General features: G+C 54.4%; 10 protein-coding genes across 10 annotated transcripts; 4 read left to right on the top strand and 6 right to left on the bottom strand.

Annotated features, from left to right (window-relative positions):
• Window positions 1-208: 208 nt before the first annotated feature.
• N7510_001025 (histone H2B family protein) lies at window positions 209-751 on the bottom strand (the record flags this gene model as incomplete). Its single annotated transcript, XM_056972952.1, has 3 exons — window positions 209-387; window positions 443-514; window positions 577-751. 3 exons carry the CDS (start codon window positions 749-751, stop codon window positions 209-211), a joined length of 426 nt encoding a protein of 141 aa, XP_056838069.1.
• A 521-nt stretch (window positions 752-1,272) lies between these two features.
• N7510_001024 (histone H2A) lies at window positions 1,273-1,792 on the top strand (the record flags this gene model as incomplete). Its single annotated transcript, XM_056972951.1, has 3 exons — window positions 1,273-1,325; window positions 1,390-1,682; window positions 1,740-1,792. 3 exons carry the CDS (start codon window positions 1,273-1,275, stop codon window positions 1,790-1,792), a joined length of 399 nt encoding a protein of 132 aa, XP_056838068.1.
• Window positions 1,793-2,258: 466 nt separating this feature from the next.
• Window positions 2,259-2,797, bottom strand: N7510_001023 (NADH dehydrogenase [ubiquinone] 1 beta subcomplex subunit 9; the record flags this gene model as incomplete). Its single annotated transcript, XM_056972950.1, has 5 exons — window positions 2,259-2,284; window positions 2,332-2,373; window positions 2,435-2,513; window positions 2,575-2,707; window positions 2,778-2,797. The coding sequence occupies 5 exons, from the start codon at window positions 2,795-2,797 to the stop codon at window positions 2,259-2,261; spliced, it is 300 nt and encodes a 99-aa protein (XP_056838067.1).
• A 373-nt stretch (window positions 2,798-3,170) lies between these two features.
• Window positions 3,171-4,984, top strand: N7510_001022 (uncharacterized protein; the record flags this gene model as incomplete). The annotated part of the gene is made up of 7 exons (XM_056972949.1): window positions 3,171-3,338; window positions 3,549-3,603; window positions 3,653-3,708; window positions 3,777-4,520; window positions 4,578-4,637; window positions 4,691-4,745; window positions 4,800-4,984. The coding sequence occupies 7 exons, from the start codon at window positions 3,171-3,173 to the stop codon at window positions 4,982-4,984; spliced, it is 1,323 nt and encodes a 440-aa protein (XP_056838066.1).
• Window positions 4,985-5,420: 436 nt separating this feature from the next.
• N7510_001021 (uncharacterized protein) lies at window positions 5,421-6,133 on the bottom strand (the record flags this gene model as incomplete). The annotated part of the gene is made up of 2 exons (XM_056972948.1): window positions 5,421-5,932; window positions 5,995-6,133. The coding sequence occupies 2 exons, from the start codon at window positions 6,131-6,133 to the stop codon at window positions 5,421-5,423; spliced, it is 651 nt and encodes a 216-aa protein (XP_056838065.1).
• Window positions 6,134-6,371: 238 nt separating this feature from the next.
• N7510_001020 (protein-L-isoaspartate O-methyltransferase) lies at window positions 6,372-7,264 on the top strand (the record flags this gene model as incomplete). The annotated part of the gene is made up of 2 exons (XM_056972947.1): window positions 6,372-6,587; window positions 6,644-7,264. The coding sequence occupies 2 exons, from the start codon at window positions 6,372-6,374 to the stop codon at window positions 7,262-7,264; spliced, it is 837 nt and encodes a 278-aa protein (XP_056838064.1).
• A 247-nt stretch (window positions 7,265-7,511) lies between these two features.
• Window positions 7,512-9,139, bottom strand: N7510_001019 (DnaJ and TPR domain protein; the record flags this gene model as incomplete). Its single annotated transcript, XM_056972946.1, has 2 exons — window positions 7,512-8,102; window positions 8,162-9,139. 2 exons carry the CDS (start codon window positions 9,137-9,139, stop codon window positions 7,512-7,514), a joined length of 1,569 nt encoding a protein of 522 aa, XP_056838063.1.
• A 51-nt stretch (window positions 9,140-9,190) lies between these two features.
• Window positions 9,191-10,834, top strand: N7510_001018 (putative mitochondrial translation release factor (RF-1); the record flags this gene model as incomplete). The annotated part of the gene is made up of 4 exons (XM_056972945.1): window positions 9,191-9,330; window positions 9,504-9,547; window positions 9,612-9,781; window positions 9,833-10,834. The coding sequence occupies 4 exons, from the start codon at window positions 9,191-9,193 to the stop codon at window positions 10,832-10,834; spliced, it is 1,356 nt and encodes a 451-aa protein (XP_056838062.1).
• Window positions 10,835-10,899: 65 nt separating this feature from the next.
• On the bottom strand, window positions 10,900-12,266 carry N7510_001017 (putative mitochondrial tricarboxylate transporter (Ctp); the record flags this gene model as incomplete). Its single annotated transcript, XM_056972944.1, has 9 exons — window positions 10,900-10,957; window positions 11,012-11,161; window positions 11,215-11,250; window positions 11,316-11,573; window positions 11,635-11,782; window positions 11,857-11,988; window positions 12,051-12,071; window positions 12,128-12,182; window positions 12,234-12,266. The coding sequence occupies 9 exons, from the start codon at window positions 12,264-12,266 to the stop codon at window positions 10,900-10,902; spliced, it is 891 nt and encodes a 296-aa protein (XP_056838061.1).
• A 1,125-nt stretch (window positions 12,267-13,391) lies between these two features.
• dhh1 (DExD/H-box ATP-dependent RNA helicase DHH1) lies at window positions 13,392-15,013 on the bottom strand (the record flags this gene model as incomplete). The annotated part of the gene is made up of 3 exons (XM_056972943.1): window positions 13,392-14,786; window positions 14,842-14,911; window positions 14,970-15,013. 3 exons carry the CDS (start codon window positions 15,011-15,013, stop codon window positions 13,392-13,394), a joined length of 1,509 nt encoding a protein of 502 aa, XP_056838060.1.
• Between the last annotated feature and the right edge of the window lie 299 nt (window positions 15,014-15,312).

The raw sequence follows: 15,312 nt of genomic DNA, 5'->3' as shown, positions 1-15,312 counted from the left end.
CAACCCAGCCCAAACCCGAGTTATGTTACACCGCATTCAAGGTAACCATGAAAGAAACATTTCGCCCATTGGGGAAAAGAAAACTGAAACCGTCCCATGACACATTAGAAAGTCCGCAAAACACCCAGGTACCCGACCGCCTGTAAAGCCCATAGATCAGGAGGCAGCAAAAACAAACAATCCCGCAAAACGAATGGATATCAACCGCTTATTTGGCCGAAGACGAGTACTTGGTGACGGCCTTGGTGCCTTCCGACACGGCGTGCTTGGCCAGCTCACCGGGCAGAATCAGCCGCACCGAGGTCTGGATCTCCCGGGAGGAGATGGTGGACTTCTTGTTGTAGGCAGCGAGCTTGGAGGCCTCGGTCGCAACACGCTCGAAGATGTCTGGAGACACGCGTCAGAATAAGGCCAACGAGACGCGTTCAGAAGGGAAACATACCGTTGACGAACGAGTTCAGGATGGACATGGCGCGAGTAGAGATACCAGTGTCGGGGTGGACCTGCTTGAGGACTGGATGGAGGTGTCAGCCAGGAACGCGTCATCATAACAAGAGGAAACGCGTCGAAACTCACCCTTGTAGATGTAGCTGGAGTAGGTCTCCTTGCGGGTCTTGCCGCGCTTCTTCTTGTCGCCGGAGGCAGCGGTGGCAGTCTTCTTGCCAGCCTCCTTCTTCTCAGCGGGAGCCTTGCCGCCAACCGGGGCCTTGCCACCAGTGCTGGGCTTCTTCTCAGCAGCCTTGGGGGCCATTTTGACAGAGATGGATGGGTGGGTTGAAAAAGTGGGAGAGTTGGGTTGGAGTTGGAAGGAAGTGATGGATGGAGATGGATGGAGCGTGGGAGTGAACAGAGATGGGAAGGGAAGAAAACGCGGTAACGAGGGAGGCGCGGGTCTTTATACGGAGGGGTCAGTGATCTGGGAACACCACAAAGGAAGCTGAATTTCAATACCGTCAGGCATGCGTATGATCTGTATGATTGCGTGGGTTACGCGGGTCCGACCGCTCCAGATCACGCGTTTGGTATGGTCACGGTGTATTGTGGCCCGTGATCCGCGCTGCGATTGGTCGGTGAGATAAGCGAGACCGTGATCTGTTGGGTCCGCGACTCAGCACCGCGTCAGTGGCCCCCTCGTCCTTATAAGTGCTGGTCACGTCCAACTGCCGCCTGTTTTGCCCTTGATCCCTCATCCATCTCTCTTCGCCCAACTTCCCATCTATCAACAACAACCTTTCTACCTCTTTTCCCAACCCCCCAACACCAACCATCAAAATGACTGGAGGCAAATCCGGCGGCAAGGCCAGCGGCAGCAAGAACGCTCAGTCGTAAGTTCTCGGTGCAATGGTTTTTTGTTTGGGTCTCCTCATTCTGACATCAATGACTTTTCAGCCGTTCGTCCAAGGCTGGTCTGGCGTTCCCCGTCGGCCGTGTTCACCGTCTGCTCCGCAAGGGCAACTACGCTCAGCGTGTCGGTGCCGGTGCGCCCGTCTACCTCGCGGCCGTGCTTGAGTACCTGGCTGCTGAGATCCTCGAGTTGGCTGGCAACGCTGCCCGTGACAACAAGAAGACTCGTATCATCCCCCGTCACCTCCAGCTCGCCATCCGCAACGATGAGGAGCTGAACAAGCTCCTGGGTCACGTCACCATTGCCCAGGGTGGTGTTCTGCCCAACATCCACCAGAGTATGTTGCCTTTCCATCCTGAAATCCACCTCTTTTTGTCTAACGTCTTTCTTTCAGACCTCCTCCCCAAGAAGACCCCCAAGGCCGGCAAGGGCAGCCAGGAGCTGTAAACGGGTCTCTTTTTCACGGGTTGTTTGTTTTCTTTTCCGGCGTGGATTCGGTTCATTGACACGATAATGGGGTTTCATGGGATGGGCACGTTATGGCTCTGCGTTTTCTTTTTCATCAATTTCCTGGTTGTACATTATGTCTACGGACATGGAATGATACCGACGAACTGCTAGTTCGAGGGATTTCAACTTTCGGATTCTAGCCCTGGGTAATAGACCCTTCTCAATGAAGACTCTAGGTCCATCGACATAACTGGTGCTTCCTGTGATCATTCTTGTTTTTCTTCCAGTAAAAGTTTGGGTTTCGATCGTAGTCTAACGGGCGCGTTGGCCGTGAATATAGAAAAAGTAACATTCAACAGTATACGCGTCAGAACAATAGCCGAGATAAACAATTCGACGCGCCTGGTAGTTCAGCATTTGCTAGTACATATACACACACCACCCCAAAAATCGACTCCTCCCATCAGTGAGCCCCCGGGCTCTCGGCATCTAGATCAGTCAGTATGTACCTCCACCAAATGAGAAGATCAGCGTACATGGTAGAATACGAGCCGGCAGATTCCGCTCCCATTTGTTTCCTGTAGCCAGTGTTATTGATGCGGGTCCACACAGAGGGTAATGCCAATATCAGGGACATACCACCAGGGGCTGTCGGGGCCCGATAGGGATCGGGGTGCTTCCAGCTCTGCAGCAGTTTCTCGGTCTCACGCAATAGAACCTGCACATTCTATCAGTCAGAAGGTGGCTCGTAGAAAGCATTTATTGGGGGGTCTGCGCACCTGCTGCTGTCGGGGATCGCGAATATCCTTGTTTGCCTCGAAGAGGCTCCGGATGTAGACCGCCTGCCCCCGCCACACCTGGCGATGGACAGCCCAGTCCAGTGCCAGCTTCAATGACCGCCGGTAGAGTGACCTATATCGTGAGAAATGTCAGGATCGGGCTAGTCCGTCGGAAAGGCCGGAGGAAAGGACGAGTGGCGCACCTCACAGCGGCGGTGGACATGATGTGTTGTGCTGAGCGATTGGTGAGCAATGTGCGGGCGAGAGGTGCAATTGACACCGAGAATGCACTCTTCAGAATGGCGGTGGTGGTGGTGGTGGATGGGGAAATGGGGACCAACCGACAGATGCTACATTCGTGGTGGGAAAACTGCGCAGGTGGTCTTTCCGCCCGCCGTATCCCGCTGACTCCGTGCGTCGTTGCCGGGCGAGAGAGAATCTGTAATCCTCCCAAACCCAAGGGATTTCCCGGTACTTTCGGCCCGGCCAGCTTGTTACTTTGACTTCTACACCCTACCATAAATAGGGATCCATTGTCCTTCCCTGAGTTCCTTGTTCCCTGCTTGCGCTCTCTTCTTCTTGTTTTGCCTTCCACCATGGCTTCTCGATTGCCCGTGTGCCGCCTGTCCGGCCAGCGCCTTACTGCCGTGTCCAGGGCTCCCCGAGCTCCTGGCCAGCTTCGCTGCAATCTCAAGGGCCTGTCGACTTTCACTTCGCAAAGATCGGCCCTCAATGTCTCGTCCAAATCTTCCGGTTTGCTCCAGGTGTCGTCATCGGGGTAAGAAAACTTCCGCCATTCAGCTGTGTCGGGCGCAATGATTGACGTGTGGACAATAATAGCATCAATGCCCGACTTGCTCTCGCGCCGCTGGGCGCTCACCAGGTCCGGACCTATGGTAAACACATTGCGTCTCCATCCCTATGCCGAGCAATGGGTGCTAATGTTATACGCACCAGCCGACTCCATCGTCAAGGTCCCGCAGATGGCCGAGTCGATCACAGAGGGTACCCTGAAGCAGTTCTCAAAACGTACAACTCCTCTACACTCTGATTGCCTTACTATACTAATTTCATCCAGAAATTGGTGACTTCGTGGAACGCGATGAGGAAATCGCCACCATTGAGACTGACAAGGTATGTCCTGTTTACATCCACAATCCCAATAACACTTTCCCCCTAACATCTCGTTTCTTGCTTGTTAGATTGACGTTGCGGTCAACGCCCCGGAGTCTGGTACGATCAAGGAGTTCCTTGTGAGTGAGGAAGACACCGTCACGGTCGGACAGGATATCGTCAAGTTGGAATTGGGCGGCGCTCCTCCCGAGAAGAAGGATGAGGGTGCTGAGAAGCCCGCGGAGCCCGCGGAGCCCGCGGCTGAGAAGCCCCAGGCGCCAAAGGAGCAGGCCAAGCCCGCGGAGCCCGAGAAGTCCAAGGAACCACAGGCGTCGAAGCCGGCCCCTGCAGAGAAGCCCAAGCCGGCCAAGTCGGAAGCCCCCAAGTCGCAGGGTGCTACCGAGTCCACGCCTGCGTTTGGCAGCCGTGAAGAGCGCCGCGTCAAGATGAACCGGATGCGCCTGCGGATTGCCGAGCGCCTGAAGCAGTCCCAGAACACTGCAGCGTCCCTCACCACGTTCAATGAAGTGGACATGTCGTCTCTGATGGAGTTCCGCAAGCTCTACAAGGATGACGTGCTCAAGAAGACCGGAGTGAAGCTGGGATTCATGAGCGCCTTCTCCCGCGCTTGTGTCTTGGCCATGAAGGATGTCCCTGCAGTCAATGCCTCGATTGAGGGCCCCAATGGCGGTGACACCATTGTTTACCGGGATTATGTCGACATTAGCGTTGCTGTCGCCACCGAGAAGGGCCTTGTGACGCCTGTCGTGCGCAACACGGAGAGCATGGACCTGGTTGGTATTGAGAAAGCGATCGCCGACCTGGGCAAGAAGGTAAGCCACTCCTCGCCGCTTCCATGAGGCCTCGTTTCCTAACAAGTGTCTGTACAGGCTCGCGACAACAAGTTGACCATTGAGGATATGGCCGGTGGCACGTTCACCATCAGCAACGTGAGTAGATTATACGGAACCCTTGTATGCCACATATATTCTAACTGAACTAGGGTGGTGTCTTTGGCTCCCTGATGGGCACTCCCATCATCAACCTGCCCCAGACTGGTGAGTTCATTCCCATCCTCCATATACTTGATCTCTAATTAACGCTCCTCGCAGCCGTTCTGGGTCTCCACGCCATTAAGGATAAGCCGGTGGCCGTGAATGGGAAGGTCGAGATCCGCCCGATGATGTACCTGGCCCTCACATACGATCACCGTCTCCTAGACGGCCGTGAGGCTGTGACTTTCCTGGTCAAGATCAAGGAATACATCGAGGACCCGCGGCGCATGCTGCTTGGGTAGGCGTGAGTCGTGCCCCCGTTGTATCCGCGTCTTTGTGCAGTCATTTGCGCATCATGTAAATTATCAGATTTCACAATATAAGTGCCTGTTCAAGGGCAGCTGCATTAGCTGGGGTTCTTTTGTCTGGACTGTCCCTTGCCTGAATTCTTCGTAGATAATCCACAGTCAATGGTGCAGCATCCGTTAGCAACTGGCCCATTCTATTATCCATCCTTCTCGTCTGGCCGACGTGGACACATGGCGGGAGCAATCGCACCTGCCGCTGCCAGTTTCAGTCGCATTGGGCCCCTAGGGCCGCGTGGGCTAGGCTGGTCCGCTGGACTCGACTATGTGCTTTGTGGTTGGCGAAATGGTCGCTGCGATGAGACGCGGCACGAGTAAGCAGGTCATCTTGCAAGATCCTGCGATTCGGAGAATTGACACAGTCGGCTTGGGTCTATCGCATTCCCACCCGCGCTTTAAGCTCTTGGGTTTCCGCTCGGCTCAGATTTCCCAGCTTCCCCCGCTCGAGCTGGAGGAGAATGGGCGCGTCCAGGGTAGCCATGAGATCGGAGAAGAACTCCAGAACAATGCCATCGAGTTCGGTGAGAGTAAGCCGCGTACCAGCATATTTGGTGTATTTTCTCTTCCACTGGGAGTCGATGGTGGGCTCCCCAGAGGCCCAATTCTTGAAAGTCAGAAGCGCAGGTGTGCGACCTTCGTCCAGCTTAGCTTGGCTGATCAACCGGGAGCCCATATCGAACCAGCGTGATTCTGAGACTTTGTGTGATGCCGCGAGGCAGAGATTCATAAATTCGGTCCCGATTAGGGCCAGCGAGGGGCGGGTTTCTTCGTGCGAGCCGCGCTGTGCTGCCGCGATGTAGCGACGATGCAGGTCTGCCACGGAGAAGAGTCGTAATTTAATGGCCAGATCTGGGTCAGGTTGAGTCGAGATGGTCGACTCCAAGGCTGGCAGTGAGTCAGTCAGCGTGGATTGGGATAGGGTTTGTTTTCTTCCCGTCGCTCCATACCTCGCACCGCGTCCACCAGCCAGTTCACATCCTGCTCCGGTCGGCGGGGTTGCGAGAGCAGGGCGTCAATGGTGATGCAGACCAGGTAGTCGAGTATCATGCCGTCCACATCGGCCCGGGTCTTCGCGTCGGCCTCCATGGTGTGGTGGGAGGTGAGAGGTGATAGGGAAGTGGGGGACGTGGAGGATCAACAAGGAAGCCTCCCAGAATATATATATCGGGAATATAGTCCGACGATTCCACAACCAACACTCCAACCCACCCAATGGGCCGACTACGCGCGTGTCCACGACATCGCAAAAAATCCAAACAAATAATAATAGACTTAACTACATACCAGATAAAGCACAAAGTCACGTGCAGCCCACGAAGTCGATATGGCGTCATGCACTGCTCTCGTCCCTTCTTCGCCTCTGCATCTCCCTATGCGGAAAGCATTGCACAGGATCACTTTGTTTACGTGGAATCGAGCTTCACGAAGAGTTAGCAACATGGCGTGGTACTGCTCCGGGTCGACCAACACCGAGCTGGTCGAGAACCTGTTCAAGGGCGGCTTGATCAAGAACGAGCGAGTGAAGGAGGCCATGATCGGCGTGAGCATCAACTGACGACTGTACCCACTGGCGTCTCTAACCCCAGGGCTCCCAAGGTTGACCGCGCACACTACGCGCCCTCGCACCCCTACGCGGACTCGCCGCAGCCCATTGGCCACGGCGCGACCATATCCGCGCCGCACATGCACGGACACGCCTGTGAGTATCTTGTAGACTACCTGAAACCCGGTGCGCGCGTCCTGGACATTGGGTCCGGCTCCGGATACCTGACCCATGTATTCGCCAACCTAGTTCTGGGTACTTCTGGCCGGGGCGAGGGGCAGGTCGTGGGGATCGACCACATCCCCGAGCTGGTAGACACGGCGCGCAAGAACATGAACAAGTCAGACCAAGGCCGCCATCTGCTGGACTCGGGCAAGGTGCAGTTCATCACTGCGGACGGCCGTCTCGGCTGGAAGGAGGGAGCGCCCTACGACGCTATTCATGTCGGCGCGGCGGCCGAGAAGCTCCATCCCGTGCTGATCGAGCAGCTCCGGGCGCCGGGCAGGCTGTTTATCCCCGTCGGGTCAGATGATGATGGTGGCACACTGAGCGCCCTGGGTCTCGGCGCTGGCCAGTACATCTGGGTCGTCGATAAGAAGGAGGACGGGACGGTGCACAAGGAGAAGGTCTTTCAAGTCAGGTATGTGCCGCTGACGGACGCGCCACGGACATGATCGCAAGACAAGCGTGGCTGTTATGAGAAGATACGAAGCAATGGAGCACGAAGAGGACGGATAATTCATTGGTGAATTAGCTATCGCCCCAAAAGAATGAAATGATCCCAAGCACAATGAGCAAAATGAGCAAAATGATATCACGTCGCGAACCATGAAAAACGCTCTCAAACACCTCGATATGTTCTACAAGAATATGCATGTAAAAAGATCCAGTTGTCAATGATATGACGAGACCAGACAAGAATCAGCGGAAGGGGAAACCTCCTCCACCGGGGAAGCCGCCACCTGAGAACTTGAACTGTTGACCACCTTGCTGGAAGAAGAATTGCTGCCCGCCACCGGGCCCGAAGGGGCTGCCTTGGAATGGATTGCTGCGTTGGGCCTCGGGGTCGTTCGGGTCGTCGCCGTTGTCGAACCGCGTGCGCAGCTCAGGGTCGCTCAGGACTTCGTAAGCCTCATTGATGGACGCCATCTTCTTCTCCGCATCCTCCTTGGTGATCCCCTGCGACCGAGCCTTGTCGGGATGGTGTTGCTTCGTCAGCTGGCGATAGGCCTTTTTGATCGTTCGTTCGTCAGCATCCCGGCTCACGCCCAAGACCTTGTAGTAATCCTTCTGTTTCGAGCGCTTCAGCAACGTGTGTGCTTTTTGCAATAGACTCTGAACATCCTGGGATTGACCATGGTGTTCCTTGGCCGTATTCAGGGTGCGAATGGCGTCCTCGAATCGGTCTTCATTGAGTTCGGTCTGGGCCTGGAACAAGAGTCCATGAAGAGAGTGGGGGACGAGTTGCAGCGATTCTGTGCAGTAAGGGCCAGCCTTCTTGGTCAAGCGCATCTGATCATCCACCAGAGTTAGTAAAGAGACCAGTGGGACATGAGGGGATATCCACGAACCTCGCGATAAGCTTCACACGTCTTCTCGACGAGGAAGATGTACAGATTATTGGACGCAGCCGGGTGAATATGACCAGCCTCTTTCCTCTCCGCGACATCGGCCTTGACGTCGGCGATCAGGCCCTTATCGTCACCGGATCCCACCATGATATTCACCGCGTTGTTGAACTTGCGTGCTCCCAGGTAGTCGTGTAGTTTCTCCAAGCTCTTCGCAAGTTTCCGTTCCCTCTTGTAAAGGCGACTACAAGATTTTGAGTCTGGGTCTGAGTGAAGACATCTGCGGATTTGTGCGAGACCACGCTCACTGTCACCCAACGAGTAGAACAGCATGGACGACATCTGTAGATGCGGCTCCACCGAACCGGGGGATATTTGTAGGACATGAGCGAGGTCGCTAACGCCTTCTTCCACATCGCCTCTCTCAAAACGACAGTGTGCCCGCGTCTGTCGTAGGGCCAGGGCTGTGTTGGCCTTCATGATGGCCTCATTAGCCTGTCCGACACAAGTCTCCCAGTCACCCTTTTTCTCAGCGTCGAAAGCCAGACCCGCAGCCTTCTGCGCCACCTGTAGTTCCTGATATTCCGTCGAAGACTGTTTCCCAGCGCGTTCGAGATCACGCAGGGCATCCTCCCAATGCGCGGACCGTGCCTTGAGGCGAGATCGTTGCATAAGCGCACTCTCAAAGTCCGGCTTGAGCTCCAAGACCCGATCAAAATCATCGGAAGCCTGAGAGTTCTTGCCAACGGACAGATAGGTTGCGCCTCGCTGGAAAAGGGTAATATAGTTGGTTGGATCCCGCGAGATCGCTGCATCGAAGTATGGCAAGGCCTCGCGAGGCGAACCGTTCGCCAGATGGGCTTTTGCCGAGGATATCAGCTCGGACACCGGTGTGTCCGGTTCTATTGGCGACGACTGAAGGGCATAGCTGGCGGAGACACAGGCCAGTAAGGCCGTGAGGGACTCCAGCGAGAAGCGCATGGCGATGAATTGAAGGCAGATGGGTCGAATACACAAGTATAGGCAGAGACAATGAATGCTAGGGAGAGAAGAGCATACTATGCACCTAGTCGAGCGAGTGGCCCTGCGATTCGAGGTGGAAGGGAGACAATGATCGGTTGGACGAGGGAATGCGGCCTTAGTATCGCCTCCAGTCTGGCCTTTACACAGGCGTACGTAATTTACCACGCTGCCGCCCCGTGCCTGGTAATAGAACCCGAAAGACGCATACCTCATAATGAACCGTCCACGTGACTCCGATAGTCAAGTCGCGCGACTGGGCAATTTGGTTCACCAGCTAAAGCATGCTGTCAATATGCGCTCGATGTCTGCTGCGGTCCACTAGACTCGGGCCTCGACTGCCCCGCCAGCGGGCTGCTCTGCACACCGGTATATTTATCTCGCCTCACCGTTAGTTAGTCAACTCACTCACACTGGATAACTACCGCACCAGATGATCCCGGTCTGTCTCCGGCTCTACTCACCCGCGCTCGCTTCCTTGCAGCCGAACATGCGCAGCTCTCGGATCGCCTGGGCGAGACTTTTGATGCGAAAGCCGCAAAGCGTGCCGGCGAGCTAGGTCCAGTCGCAAGTGTCCTACGAGAATGGGACACGGCGAATGAAGTGCGTTCTCTCTACGATTGAGAGCTTCGTTGGTATAGCTGACATTCCTAGTCAATTACCGAACTCAAATCTCTACTAAACGATCCGGACACCGACACGGAGCTGCACTCGTTGGCGATAGAAGACCTGGAGAGCAGCAAGGCCTCGTTACTCACGATCTCCGACCGATTGAAACAGTCATTGATCCCCCGACACCCATTTGCGGACCTCCCTTGCCTGCTGGAAATCCGACCCGGCGCTGGCGGCGACGAGGCAGGCCTCTTTGCTTTTGAGATGTTACGAATGTACATGGCTCTCTGCTCTCGACGGGGCCTTCGACCGACCATCATCAAGCAAGATAGTGATAGCAGCACGGGCGAGGACCGTTTGGCAGAGGGTGTGATAGAGGTCGAGACCGAGGGGGCATATGACCTATTACGGACCGAAACGGGGGTCCACCGAGTGCAACGAGTGCCTGCCACCGAAGCCAAGGGCCGCACTCACACCAGCGCCGTCAGCGTACTGGTCCTGCCCAGCTTTCCCGAAGACGGGAGTAGCACGGACAGTGCCTTGAATTTCGAGGACCCGAACAGTGACTACTATATCGACCCGCAAGAGGTTCGTACGGAGAAGATGAGAGCCAGTGGTGCTGGCGGACAACACGTGAACAAGACCGAATCGGCCATTCGGCTCACCCATATTCCAACGGGAACCGTGGTCTCTATGCAGGATTCACGGTCCCAGCAGGCGAATCGCAAAAAAGCTTGGCAGGTGTTGCGCGCAAAGATCGCTGAAGCTCGACAGGAAGCCCGGGAGCAGGAAATAATGGTCCTTCGAAGAGGTGCAATGGGTGGAGTGGCCAAGATGGGTCGCGGCGACAAGATCCGGACATATAACTTTAACCAAGCTCGCTGCACAGACCATCGCAGTGGCATCACCATCCACAATCTGGACAACGTAATGGATGGAGGCGACGGCCTGGAGACTGTGATGGACAGCGTGCGCACTTGGCTGACTGATCGCGAGGTCGAGGCGATGGTGGTCGAGGAGCAGACCAAGCAGCAGCAGAAATGATTGTATAAGAACAGGAATACCATGTATTGTATATCGAACACTCTTTGTTGAAAAGCAAACCCATCTCAGATGTATTTCCGCTCTGGATCCGCCACGTCCAGCAACTCCATACTCTTCTCGTACCTGTTGCATCCAATTAGCCAACGGGACAGACCCAGACAGTGCCAGGAGACGAACATAGTAAACACAATTCCTCCGCTCAGGATCAGCCGTGCCAAGCGTGGCACGGCCCCAGACCAAAAGGTCAAGATCCCTTCATCCTTGAAAATCCTTGCCGCGCAGACGAAACTGTTCTTGTAATTCTTACTGGCTTCGAGCGATTGCATTCTGTTCAAGGGGTTCAGTATCCTCTGATGGCGTCAAGGGCTTTCTCAACCAACCTTGTCTTGACCGTATCCAGTGGTTGTGTCACATAGCTGTTATTCGGTCATTCCATGTTAGTCCAATCCAGGTCAGACCGATTCCGAAGGGCATGACATACACAGTGATGAGACCGGCTACTCCGCCAATTGCAAATGTGCTCACGGTTCCCAGTTTCTCACCCGGCGCCACATAGCCCTCCGCAATTTGCTTGAGGGTCGTATAGCTGGTGAATCTGGTCGCCGAGTTTGCAGCTTGTCGTGCCGTGGTGGGTACAAAGCCCTGGAAAAAGCCCCGGATTCCCCGTTCTTGCCAAATAATCTTGCTACCGTGCAGGAAACCGTGCATTCGAGGCTTTGCGGACTTGCGATCATCAATCCTGAAGTGTGCCATACATTGTCAGCCTTTCAATGACCATTCCACGACCAGGTAACACGGACAGCTGAGTTTTGATACTCTCGAACGGAGTGACAGCTAGCAGAGACTCGGTGAATCCCGCACCAAACCCAGCCACGACAGTCTTTGGACCGGAAATCTTGCCATTCTCATCCTGAAGAAGCGCTTTAATGGAGTCGAACGCGACGAATCCTGGGAAAATAGAGAGATCGATGTCAGCGTGAGATCCCACCAGCTGCTCGACGGCTCCAGACGAGAAGACTTACGAATCCCCGCCTTCAAAGAATTCCCAATAATCAAGGTCGTGCATCCTGCATACCACTGCTTTCCAAACGGCGGCCATGGGAGCTTCTGGCCTTCCGCTAGTCGGCGATTGAGCTGTGTCCGTGTTTTCGCAACTAGAGTGTCTCAATTAAGCCGGGAACAGGTCGAAAGGGTCACACTACAGGGACGAGCATACACTCAGCCGGATATGTGATTGCTGCGAAGCAAGGTCAGCACACGTCAATTGTGCCCGGGGTTTTTGGGGCTCCTTACCGATCTCCACAGCCCCCGCGGTCGAGCCTGCGAGGATGGACCGCAAGCTGCTGGGCTGTCCCTTGTTTAGCAGGGATTCTCAGCATGGAGATATTAATATGCGCACCTTTGACTTGGGGTCCTTGGTTGTGGTCGCCATTGTGAGGGTGAGTAATGCCGATATCGCTGGACCTCCGGGAGAGTTGAAAGACGAAAGAAAGTACGGGCGGGGAGAAGGCCTACTTGCGCAGCTTTTCTACTTGACTTCGGGCGGAAGCAGATCAGAGGGACTCTTTGGCATTTCACAAGACGCAAAGCTAACTAGCTAAGGGGTTACATCCAGTGCTCCTCTGAAATTTTTTTTAGGGGGGTTTTTTTCTTTTGTTCGGTGTTTTGTTGGTCCTCATCGACAAGGGGGATGTCGACTCTTGATCCCACCCATAATCTCAACATGTTGGATAGCCTCATTAGAAATAGGTGGACCATATCTGTCAAGGTAGAGGATAGGCGTAAATAGAATCGAGGGTAGAGTCGATGTCGGGAATAATCAGTAAAGCGCGGATAGAGACAACACTGCCAATGCACCGAGAAGCCAGCGCATGCGTGTATCAGTCGTTGTGGGAATCGTGAGGCGAGATCATGCAGTGTGCTGAGTGAAACCAGAAGGCACACGCTGAAAAAACATTGGGGGAATAGAAAAAATGAAACCAGCCGAGGAAAGTCGCATCAGATCATATATGAGCCACTGGCGAGACTCCACAGAACGCCCAAGAATCAACCGATACTTCTGCAGAACGCCATCCGTCCTTCACACCGTCGGGCCACAGCCGCGCGATATCGGCATATGTACACCCATGTGGGACGGCGAGAAGGAGCGTGGAGCACCCACGGCGCCGAAAAAAAATGCAACAATCTTGCACCCAAACCCCAACGTGACCGTGGCAGTGTATGAACCAACCGGAACCATGAAAAGGATGGAAGACAAAAGGAGGAGGGAATATGATACACATAACCGACAGTGTAGCATCGTGACCAGAGAGGAGATCGCAGGGTCATAGCGAGACAGTGGACTCCATGCCCGCAAACGAAGAACTCGGAGCTCAAATCAATGCAACAAGGCTGCTGTAAACAGCAGAATAAAGGAACGAGATGGAAAATCAAAAGACATCAGGACCGCAAGAACGACAACATATCAAAGCATGATCAGAACAAGAACAACCGCTGCGTAAACCATTTCGGGGTTGGGAAGATGAATCCGCAAGACCCAATTCGAATTGGGGCAGCTTTAGGAGAGGGGCGCCTGCGGCTTACCGCCTGGCTGACCTTGAGCAAAAGCCGCTTTGTTGGGGTCGTTGTGTCCGCCACGACGTTGGCCTTGCCCCCGGCCGCCGCGATAGTTGCCTCGGCCCCGGTTGTAATACTGTCCGCCATTGGAATGGTGGTTCTGACGACGAGGCTGACGGTCTCCATTGCTGGGTGCTGGATCTTGCCCCGCGGGATTGGAGATCGGGCGCGGGATGTTCTCCGGGGAATCATACACGTACAGCTTCTTGTCAATGTTTTGAGGGATGGGCTGGATTTCAGTACCCAGTTCCTGCTCAATCTTGTACAAGTTGAATCGATCATCCCAGTTGATGAGGTTAATGGCCAGACCCAAGTGACCAAAGCGACCAGAGCGACCAATACGGTGGAGGTAGGTCTCGGCGTTCTTGGGGAAGTCGAAGTTGATGACAACGTTGACAGCTTGGATATCAATACCACGGGTAAGCAAGTCCGAACAGACCAGATTGCGGCACACGCCGTTTCGGAAATCGTGGAAGACACGGTTGCGGTGCTGCTGGAGCATTCGCGCATGAGAATAGAAGCACGAATAACCCAGTTCCGTGATCTTTTTGGCCAAAAGCTCCACACGATTGGTCGAGTTGCAGAAAATGATCGATTGGTTGATCTGGAGCTTGGAGAAAAGGGTGTTGAGGCAATGAACCTTTTGCTTCTCCTCAACGAAGGCATAGTACTGAGTGATACCCCGCAGAGTGAGTTCGTCCATCAGGTTGATCTCATAAGGGTTGCGCATGTGCTTGTCCTTGAAGGACTTCACAATCATGGGGAATGTAGCGCTGAAGAGCATGACCTGGCGATCCTTGGGGTGGAACGATAAAAGTTGCTCGATGACTGGTGTGAACTCAGGGGACAGAAGCTTGTCTGCCTCATCCATGACAAAGGTTGGGCACTCCGACAGGTCGGCAACACCTTTGCTGGCCAAGTCAAGCACCCGACCGGGAGTTCCGACAAGGATATGGACAGCATCATTCAGCCGAATAATATCGTCCATCAAACCTGTTCCACCAGTGGTAACCATGACGTTGATCCCGAGATGTTTCCCAAGGGTCTTGCAGACTTGAGATGTTTGAAGGGCAAGTTCTCTCGTGGGTACCAAAATGAGTGCCTGAGTCTTGGTGCTCTTAGGATTGATGCGCTCTAGAGTGGGGATGACGAAGGCGGCTGTTTTGCCTGTACCGTTCTTTGCTCGAGCCAAAATATCTCTGCCCGTGAGGGCAACGGGTATCGTCTCTTCTTGGATGGGAGAAGGCTTCTCAAATCCAGCCTCAAAAATGCCCATCATCAGTTCACGTTTGATGTAGAAATCCTCGAACTCGAGGCCCTTGGTAGCAGTGACATCCTGCGACAATTTTTAGTTACATGTTGTACCCAGGTTGTTCCCGAGTAAGACAAACCTCAGTTTGGGGTCGGGCATCTTTGGGGGGTAGGTTGAGGGAGTCCTGAAGCTTTGCGTCTGGGTGTTCCCTAGAGACCGAATTAATATCCGCCAGAAACGAAAAACCAGTGGGGGTTTCCAACTCACCCTAGCTTGGTGTTACTGAGTTGGGAGGCAAGCGCGTCGGCCATGGTGATAGAATATGGGAGAGGCAGGGGGTGGATGGAGGGTTTGCGAGGACCTCAAAAAGGAATTCGATTTCAAGGAGGTCGAACGGACCGTGTGTGGAGAAGAGGAGCAAGAAATTTCGAGGCTGGACTCAGGTGATATTGAAGGAGGTTGTTGGATTTTTGTTGCCAGCAGTTGTTGCGTGAGGGAACGGGTGGTGGTGATTGATCGGCGGAGAGGAGTATCTGACGCTCGAGAGGTTTCCGGTTGACAATTGAGGGTGTGTAGGCTGTCGCTTCGAAGAAGTTGAAGATTCAGATCA

The sequence above is a fragment of the Penicillium lagena genome (assembly GCF_028827675.1).
Source record: "Penicillium lagena strain IBT 129212 chromosome Unknown utg000001l_segment0_segment0, whole genome shotgun sequence".
NCBI lineage: Eukaryota > Fungi > Ascomycota > Eurotiomycetes > Eurotiales > Aspergillaceae > Penicillium > Penicillium lagena.
This window is presented reverse-complemented; position numbering and strand designations above follow the sequence as displayed.